This window comes from Arachis hypogaea, chromosome 19 (genome assembly GCF_003086295.3).
Source record: "Arachis hypogaea cultivar Tifrunner chromosome 19, arahy.Tifrunner.gnm2.J5K5, whole genome shotgun sequence".
NCBI classification, from domain to species: Eukaryota; Viridiplantae; Streptophyta; class Magnoliopsida; order Fabales; family Fabaceae; genus Arachis; species Arachis hypogaea.
The window spans coordinates 141,814,165-141,823,912 of record NC_092054.1 but is presented as its reverse complement, the minus strand read 5'-3'; the positions used below and the strand labels follow the sequence as shown (position 1 = coordinate 141,823,912).

General features: G+C 34.6%; 2 protein-coding genes across 2 annotated transcripts; both read left to right on the top strand.

Moving 5' to 3' along the window:
- The first annotated feature begins 1,393 nt into the window (after positions 1-1,393).
- LOC112776652 (copper transport protein ATX1) lies at positions 1,394-4,110 on the top strand. Its single transcript, XM_025820881.2, has 3 exons — positions 1,394-1,656; positions 2,519-2,594; positions 3,766-4,110. The coding sequence occupies exons 1-3, from the start codon at positions 1,648-1,650 to the stop codon at positions 3,903-3,905; spliced, it is 225 nt and encodes a 74-aa protein (XP_025676666.1). The 5' UTR covers positions 1,394-1,647; the 3' UTR covers positions 3,906-4,110.
- A 979-nt stretch (positions 4,111-5,089) lies between these two features.
- Positions 5,090-8,478, top strand: LOC112780111 (exocyst complex component SEC15A-like). Its single transcript, XM_025824452.3, has 2 exons — positions 5,090-5,370; positions 5,920-8,478. Exon 2 carries the CDS (start codon positions 5,948-5,950, stop codon positions 8,318-8,320), a length of 2,373 nt encoding a protein of 790 aa, XP_025680237.1. The 5' UTR covers positions 5,090-5,370; positions 5,920-5,947; the 3' UTR covers positions 8,321-8,478.
- Positions 8,479-9,748: the final 1,270 nt, after the last annotated feature.

Sequence of the window (9,748 nt, the reverse complement as noted above, 5' to 3'; positions counted from 1 at the left end):
ACTGAAACGATTTTCATTTTAGCTGATATACGTAAATATGAAGTGATGTTGGCTTATTAGCGTTTTTTGTCCTTAGAAATATGTTTTTTAAATTTGAATAACTAGAAAAGAATAAGATATCTAATTATATTTCTTTTGAAAACGTGAAAAAAAACAAAACAAAGGTGACGTAAGACGATAGCAAAATTTTCTTGGTGTGAGCTGGCACAACAACCTAAACGGTTGTGCTTGTTCGACCCTTCCCTTTCTCTCTACGTTGTTTCTGTTAATCTGTTCAGTTTGACTTTCACCGCCTATATAAAAAATTAAAAACCGATGTATTAGAAACTAGTTTTTTTTAGTTTTAGTTTGGTATAAAATCTAACAAAATTTGTCTTTTTAGTTAGTGTCTATTTTCTTAAATCGCTCTTATATATATATAAGATAACATACATAAAAATATATTTGTTATAATTTTTGAAAATTTATCTTGTACTATTGCATAAGAGAAAAACAAAACAATAGACAAAATATATTTAGAAGATAAAATAAATACTTATAATTTGAGTTATTTATTATGAAGAAAGAATGAGTACATTAATAAAATATATACTTTTTACTTTTTTTAGTTTATTTTATTTATTTATTTATTTAATTTGATAAATTTTGGATCACTTTTTTAAAATTTGGCCGTTATCATTGTATGTAAACTACTTAAAACCAATATTTTATATATTAAAACTTTATTTTTTTTATATAAATCAGTTTAAACTAATACCCCATATTATAAACTGATAAACTAATTGTAGAAAAATAGTTTATGCAATTTATAAATTATTTAAAATAATTTTCTGTAATTTTAATTTAGTTTATAAAAAAACTGAACTATAAACAAATCTTTCTAAGCATATGCAATATTGATCTATCAGTCAAATATTTAATTTTAACAAAGAATTAAATTTTGGATGAATTTTTAATTAATGTTAAATAATTTTTAATTTTAAAATTTAAATAAAAATATTATGTATACACAAAAAAATAACTAAATTAACCTTAATATATTTTATAAATATATGTGCTATTTTATTTTTTTAATATATTTTATATATTAACATATATTTTATATAAATAACTAATTTGGTAATAATTATTTTTACAGTAACACGATTAATTTAAAATTTTAAATTCTAATACTAAATTTTAAAAATTAATTTCTTGTATTTATTGTTTAACTAATTATTGTTGTTTTAAAAGTCTTATATATAATTATATAATTTTGTTGAGTAAAGACAACTTAACATGAAAAGAAACATGATTTTTAAATTTTAATAATTAAAACGATAATTAAAAAAAGAATAAGATAGATTTTTTAATTATATTTCTTTTAAAGATATGAAAAAAAAAATAAAAAACTAAAGAAAGATGACGTAAGATAATAACACAATCTTCTTGGTGTGAACTGGCCCAACAACCTAAACGGTTGCACTTTTTCGACCCTTCCCTTTCTCTATCCGTCATCCCCATCTCTCCGCTTCTGTTCAGTTTGACTTTCACCGCCTATAAAAAATAAGTTACATAATTCGTCATTCATAATCATCATATCTTCTTTCTATTATTTCGTTTCTCTTTTCTTCACCTTTTTTTTTCAATCTATCCAGAATCGCAGCCATGTCTCAGGTGCACCTCTCCCTACAGCTTTGTTTATTTACTTTTGGATTGGCTTGTTTACTTGTTTTGATTTGCCGATTTGTTGATCAAGTTGTTTGGAACGGATAAAAACCCTAATTTTGGAAGTAAAAAAATTTGAACTTGTAGTAACATGTATGGATTTCTGTTAATTCTAATGGGTTTGCAGATGAATTATGTTCTGATCATTGCTACATGTATGTTCATCTATTCAATTTCTTTGCTTCTCAAATATTTTAGTATTTTGACTTGTTCAGCTGCCAAGAGGATTAGGCTGTTTTTATGATTCTTGGTATACTCTAGAATAGCTGAAACATGTGAAACAATGATTGGTCCTTCCTTGTTTGTTTTAGAGTGTTTAGGATTTTTTTATTGTACAGTTTTTGTGAGGTTTTACAAGGTATACAGGTCATAGAGGATCTATCTGATGGTGATCTCAAAATTGTTTTGCAATTGCAATAAACTTTTATTAAAAGCTCTTATAAGTTTGCAGTGTCTAGATATGAATCTGCATGGTTAATTCCTTTTGTTCATGTCAAACTCTAAAATCTTCGCATTTAATACATGTTAGATACACCGTACACGAGATTGTCACTGTTATTCACGTTCAACAGTAATGATAAACAGAAGATGATTGTAATTTGCTGTCATGATTCTCGATGGTCAATAATTGTTGTTTGTTGTTTATGACTTTGCCTGATTCCTTGGTTTTGCTCTCCACATCCTTTTAGAATTGATTTCTGTAATTTTTTTTTGTTCGAAGTAATGTTTGGTTCTTTTGTTTAAAGATTTGAAGATATTACTTTCTTTTTGCCTAATGTAACTCTGAATATTTTCACCTTATGAATTGTAGACCGTGGTCCTCAAAGTTGGTATGACATGTGAAGGATGTGTTGGAGCAGTGAAGAGGGTTTTGGGGAAATTGGATGGTAAATTTCACCCCTTGGATTCAAAATGTCATTATATTGTTTTCAGATGACCATGATCTTAACTAATTAATGCAGTTCTTCTTTGCTAACCGATATTATCATTCCAACATGCAAACTTGAAAAGTGGTTTAGTTGTTTAATGATTTAATGTCTTACTGTAGCCACTTTAGTTAGTAGCTCTTTGCTTATTTGTCAATTTCAATCAATCATGATACGGTTTCCAATCTGGGTGAGCTGTTCTGTTTCTGAAACTTCCTTCCTGATCGTTATTTCCTTCCTTTTTGTTTGTAACTTGCTTCAGTGCTATGTTCTGTGTGGTATACGGCGTTGTGACATGAGGTTAGTAGAATATTGAGGGTCGTTTGTTATGTTAGAAGGGGAACTCTTATGAATGCTCTTCTATCTTAAAAGTTGTTTCTCTTGCTTGTTGGACTGGGTCCTGTCATCAAAGAAACCATATGCAACAATATACTATATTACTATTAACTTCTCTAACATACCAAATTTTACTACTTTAGTTATAATATTCTTGTTTCCAATTTTTACTCTTAATTTGTTGTTATGGAAACTTCTTGCTCTATTACATTTGGAATCTCTTTAATTTTGAAGTTCTCGGAGATTGCGAGTTCACTATACCTAATTATTTAGGGTGTTTTGTCTATTAAGGGAGAAGGTATCTTTGCGTATCTTCACCTAAATACTTTTGTTTTGAGTCTGGTGGTTTCTAATTTAGATATCCAATATGATATGTATTTTCGAAATTGGCTATAATCATTTAATGCTGCATGCTTGTATTTGCGGGTGTGGATCGAAGGAAATAATCAAGTCCTTAAAGCCAATTAATTTCTCCATTTTTTTTATTCCATGATAAAACGAACATGACAGAAGCAACTGAGCTGAGACGGAATCTTAATATTGTTTGAAGTGGTTGCAAAGATAATTTTATATGCGAAATGTTTTATGTATTCATATAGCCTCGTGCACTGATGCAACATACATCTTTCCACCATTAGATGGGGTGTGGTGCTCATCTCGTGTAGATCTCACACTCCATTTAATGGAGGACAGGTCTATGTTGTCTCGATATACAAGGCAATAGTGAGTGCGTATATTGACGGACATATTTTCGTCTTGCAAATTCGAACTATAATAATACTGCTGATATTTGCAGGTGTGGAATCATATGACGTTGACTTGAAGGAACAGAAGGTGGTAGTGAAAGGAAACGTTGAACCGGAAAAAGTTCTGCAAACTGTTTCCAAGACTGGGAAGAAGACTACTTTCTGGGATGCCGAAAAACCGGCTCAGTAACTGTTGCCTAAAATAATTTGGTTCTGTAGACATTGCTCTGTGAATCAGATACTACTTTATGGATCTTGCAAGATCTATATAACATGTATTCTATTTTTATCTGAGTAAGCTATAATAAACTCTTGGTACAAAACTATTATTTACAGTTGCGAATTGTGATATTTTATTAGTGTTGTTTATTGAGATATTTAATTTCCCTTGTTCACTCGTCCTTGTTCATTCTCAGTCCCATCATTTTCTTTCCCTCCATTTTAACCTAACTCTTTATCCACTTATCTTTAGAACCGAGCCAATACAAAAGACAAGAAACTCTTCATAAAAGCATGGCAGATTAAGCATGAAGTGAGTAGTTTAGATGGCTCACACGGTATGCCAATGAATTGACATGCTTCGTGAAAGCATTCACGTCCAAGAGGCCTAGAGTAATATGGATTTCAAAGATTTGTAGATTCCCCAAAGGTCAAAACATCCACTAAAAGAATGAAAGAAAATGAATCATAAAAACATTGCCTCGAAAGAATCAATCCAAAATAATTTGATAAATGAAAAAGTTTAGGGGCAGCAATTTTTTTAAATTCTGGCCAGCATATAAGCAAAGATAAGTGAACTATTAGATGAAATCTCACACCAATCTCACACCATTAAAACTATTATTGATGACTATTTGATGGCTACAAATTACAAAAGTTGCTGGCCCTCTAGTATTTCTCTTGATAAATTTTTTGCCTAGCTTAAAATCATCACTTAAAATCACGTGATGAATATTTTCGAAACAAGTAAAGATCTAATCTAGTCTTTGTCTATTTTTATGAAAGACCATGCAATTCCTTACCAAAGAAAAGGACATTTACTCAAAAAATTGATTTTGTGGAGATGGATTTATTTGTAATGAATAAGTGTCACATTGTCTTTGCGGAGGAGAAAATATTAATTATTCTATTGTATTTTCACTTACCAATAATGCCATTTTAAGCTGCCATTATCCAAAAAACACAAATCATTATACTAGTTAATTATAGGTAATTTGATATCGCTGTCAAGTATAATTAATCAGCATATAAGCATATAGATAATCCTATTTTCTTTTGGGTCCAATAATTTACTATGAGGAAAGATTTATTCTGAAAAAAATAAGAGAATTATAGTATGGTAAATAAAGGACCTCGGTGAAATGAGGCTCAGTTGCCTTGTTCATTTGTTTTGCACCAAAACCGCGAAAATAGCCTCTCTCTGTTTCGGCATTTTTGTCCACCTGACGAGACTGAGAGAAATCACCAACAGAAGAAAATCTGAACCCTCAGAATCTATCTTCACGAAGAAGAAAATTCCCATGTGATCAATCATGAAAAGCTCCCCTTTTTGCCACCGAATTCTTGCCACGGACATCCATGGCGGATTTTGTCATTTCACCAGCTTCGTGCTTTCTGCGTCGTTCCTTCTGAGATTTCGTCGCTGACCCATTTCCGTACGCATTCTCTTCTTTCATGGGCTCCCATAAAAATGAAAAATCGTTTTCTTATTTTCTTTTGTGGCCATCTCTGATTAGATATTTTTTGTTTGGTTTTGTTCCTTCTTAACATGGGACATTGCACTGTTGATAATATGTTTTGCATGTTAAAGAATGAGGATGTGTGATTTATAACACTTCTAGAGCCTTGCTTGGTGTAAGTTTTAATATGGAAAGAAAATATTGATTTTCTGTTTGTTGACCAATTAAAGGCATTGATATTATGCCAGTAACTAACTCTTCTGAGTTGTTAAAACCTTTATTTGGTGTTTAGTAACACTTATTAATGCGTACTATATGTAAATACTTGTATATGTAACATGTGTATATGTATACTGTATGTCAGTATGTTTGTGTATATGCATAAAATATTGTTGTCTTAAACTTATTAAATTTGTAATTGTTCTTTTTAATAAAATTCCCATATTTACATGTTGTTCTGTATTATATTTAATACTCATATATGTATTTGTCCAGCATAGGTTCTAACAAGTAGTGTGTTTCCAGGTTTCAAGGAATTGATTTAAGTGTGACAATGGCTACAAAAACAAAAACGAAAGCTAATGCGGAGATTGGTGATGAAGGAGAGGACTTGGTTTTGGCAACAATGGTTGCCAATGGAGATGATATTAGTCCTCTTGTCCGGCATGCCTTCGAAATGGGGAGGCCGGAGGGCCTCCTTCGCCAACTGAATTATGTGGTGAAGAAGAAAGAAGCAGAAATAGAAGACATGTGCAAGACACACTATGAAGAATTCATCAAGGCTGTTGACGAACTTCGTGGTGTGTTGGTGGATGCTGAAGAGCTCAAAAGCGATCTCCAAAGTGGCAATTTCAAGTTGCAGCAGGTTGGTACCAACCTTCTTGTCAACCTTGAGGAGCTTTTTGAATCCTATTCGATCAAGCAGAACGTGACAGAGGCTATAATAATGTCAAAGAACTGTATAGAAGTGTTGGAGCTTTGTGTCAAGTGCAATAATCATATCACAGACGGGCAATTTTATCCTGCAATTAAAACTCTGGATTTGATTCAGAGGAGTTACATGAAGAACATTCCTGCTAGGGCTCTCAAACTGGTTATAGAGAAAAGAATTCCTATCATTAAATGGCACATTGAGAAGAGAGTAAACAGTCAGGTTAACGAATGGATGGTCCACATACGGAGTTCTTGTAAAAACATTGGACAAACAGCAATCAGCCGTGCGGTTTCAGATCGTCAGAGAGATGAGGAACTGATGGAGAGGCAGAGAAAGGCAGAGGATCAAAATGTTGTGGGGGTTGAGGAGAGAGTTTACACTTTGGATGTTGACGAAGATGATGAAGATTCTGCCATGAAGTTTGACCTCACGCCTCTTTACCGTGCTTGTCACATTTATGGTTGTTTGGGGATTCTTGAGCAGTTTCATGTATACTACTTCACGAATAGATCGGCACAATTGAAATCGGATTTGGAGATATCTTCGTCACAATCTTTTGTTGAATCATACCAAACGTTTTTGGCTCAGATTGTTGGGTACTTCATAGTGGAGGATAGGGTCCTTAGGACCGGTGGGGGACTTCTGGTCCCCGATCAAGTCGATAACATGTGGGAAACTGCTATAACTAGATTGACTTTGCTGTTAAATGCCCAATTTTCCCAAATGAAATCTGCCACCAACCATCTCAAGGTTAAGGAATACGTCACTCTTCTTTCGTGGTCTCTCCTGCAATATGGTTATGATATAGAATCTCTTCTTGATGTGGTTGATAACAATCGCGACAAATTTCATCTGCTTCTTATGGCTGAATGCAGAGAACAAACAATTGAGGCTCTGAATCATGATACATATGAGCTGATGGTGATAAAAAAGGAAAGTGATTATGAGAGTAATGTTTTGTCATTTGGTCTCCAAACTACAGACATCATGCCTGCTTTCCCCTATGTTGCACCATTCTCCTCCATGGTACCCGAGATGTGTCAAATTGTGAAATCCTTCATCAAAAGTTGTGTTGATTATTTGTCTTATGGTGCGCGCGATTATTTCTTTGATGTCGTGATCAGGTACTTGAACAACTTTCTGATTGAAGTAATAAATGAAACATTACTCAATACAATCAATAGCAGCAATATCAGTGTTTCCCATGCCATGCAGATAGCTGCTAACTTTACTAGTCTGGAAAGAGCTTGTGATTTTTTCCTTAAGAATGCGGCGCAACAAAGTGGCATCCCACTCCGTTTTATTGACAAGTCTCAAATGACTTTATCTGCGAAAGCAGTACTGCAGACTTCTAGAGACGCGACCTACATTACTTTACTCGGTTTGGTAAATGCGAAAATAGACGAGTATATGAATCTTACAGAAAGTGTTACTTTATGGACTACAGAGGAGACAAAGCAGAATGGAAATGAATACATAAGTGAATTGATCTTGTACCTTGATTCTCTTATGTCGACGGCGCAACAAGTTCTGCCTTTGGATGCCATGTACAAAGTTGGGATCGGTGCGCTTGAGCATATTAACAATACCATTATCTCTGCTTTCCTTAGCGATAGCGTTAAAAGGTTTAATGCGACGTCTGTGATGAATATCGGCGTTGATCTCAAGTTGCTGGAGAATTTTGCAGATGAGAGGTTCTACTCTTCAGGGTTAGAAGGAATGTACAAAGCAAGTAGTTTTAGAGATTGCTTGGTAGAGTCAAAGCAATTGATTAATCTTCTCTCAAGTAGTCAACCTGAGAACTTCATGAATCCTGTGATAAGGGAGAAAAACTACTATGCACTTGATTATAAGAAGGTGTCTACCATTTGTGACAAATTCAAGGATTCTGCAGATGGTATCTTTGGAAGCCTTTCAAACAAAAATACAAAGCAAACTGCTAAAAAGAAATCAATGGAAGTGCTCAAAAAGAGACTTAAGGATTTCAATTGAAGATTCTTCCTTCATTTCAAATAGGGTATAGTTGTAGTGCACTTCTTTTTCTGGAACCTCCCCACTTTAGAATGAATAGTGTATTTCTATATTATTTTCACCTATTCTTATAGAATAAAGAATTATTTTTGCATTGTTCTATTTATTGAACAAACAAATGTTAACTCAGAGTAGCATGGCAATACAGATAGTTTGCATTTCAAATTAGGGAATAACGACTTAGTATACCTAAGGAAGAGGTCTTCTTAGAAAAAAAAAAAAATTATATTTGATTAGGTTTCAGGAAAGAATAGAAAATTTAAACAATGACCTTGATGTTCTATTTACTAAGACATAACTTCTGTTTATCTAATTTTTGTTCATTGTGCATCCAAGTTTATTCATTTCTCAACATTAAGAAAAGGTTGATCTAGCGTTTAATCTAACCATTTCTAGTACCATTCTGCTAGGAAGACAAATGAGAAATCTAAATAATGTAAATAATGGGTTCTGAATTTGGCCCAATACAAGAAAAAAAAAAATAAGAAAACTCTTTAAATTACCTAAGTTAAAAAATCCAAACAGTTATTTCAAAAAACTAATCATTCAAATTCTAATTTACCAAAGGAATTCACCCAAATACCCTCTTTCCCCCAAACCGTCTGTCACCCCACCCTCATCAATTATCCCACCTCTCCGGCGTTAGAAGCTCTCTCACCGGCCATCATCGTCCACCCCTGTAGCCCACTTGCCCATCACCGTCGCGGGATCATCATCAAACAACCATCCACGTAGTTATTAAAATAATCATCCGGCTACCTAGTGAAATGACCATCCAACATTTGTTAATTGTATATACTTAAACTGAATCGAACAAAATAACCATCCAATTAAGAATTAAAATAACCATCTACATACCTAGTGAATTGAACATCCACCACATTTGCGGGGTAGAGAGAGTCAACGGCGATGCATGGAGGTAGGGGAGGAGATCCGGCGATGGAGCAGCCACGCAATGACAACTTCGGCTAGGCGAGGTTGCGAATCTACTCCGTGGGCTTCCAACCCGAACGTGCAGCGGCCTTAGATGGAAGAGGAGGAGGAGTCAAATTGATGGGAGGAAGCGCGGCGTCGATGAGGTGTGGCACAGCAGCAACAACGGCACGACAGAGAGGACAGGCGACGGGGATAACGTGCGTCTCGAACGGCGCGACGGGAGGCGGCCTGTAGTGGGGCCTGCACGGCCGGCGACGAGTAGGCAGCGGTAACGAGGACGCACAGGGTTGTTGCGGCGTGATCTCCCATTGCTACGGCGCGCAAGCAGAACGCAGAGAGGCTGGGCGGCGTCGGCGGGAGGATGGGCGGTGTCGGACCGGACCGTGGGGAAGTGCAGCGGCGCCAGGGTAATTTTGCGGACCGAATATCACAAATGGAGAATGGGAGGTTAAC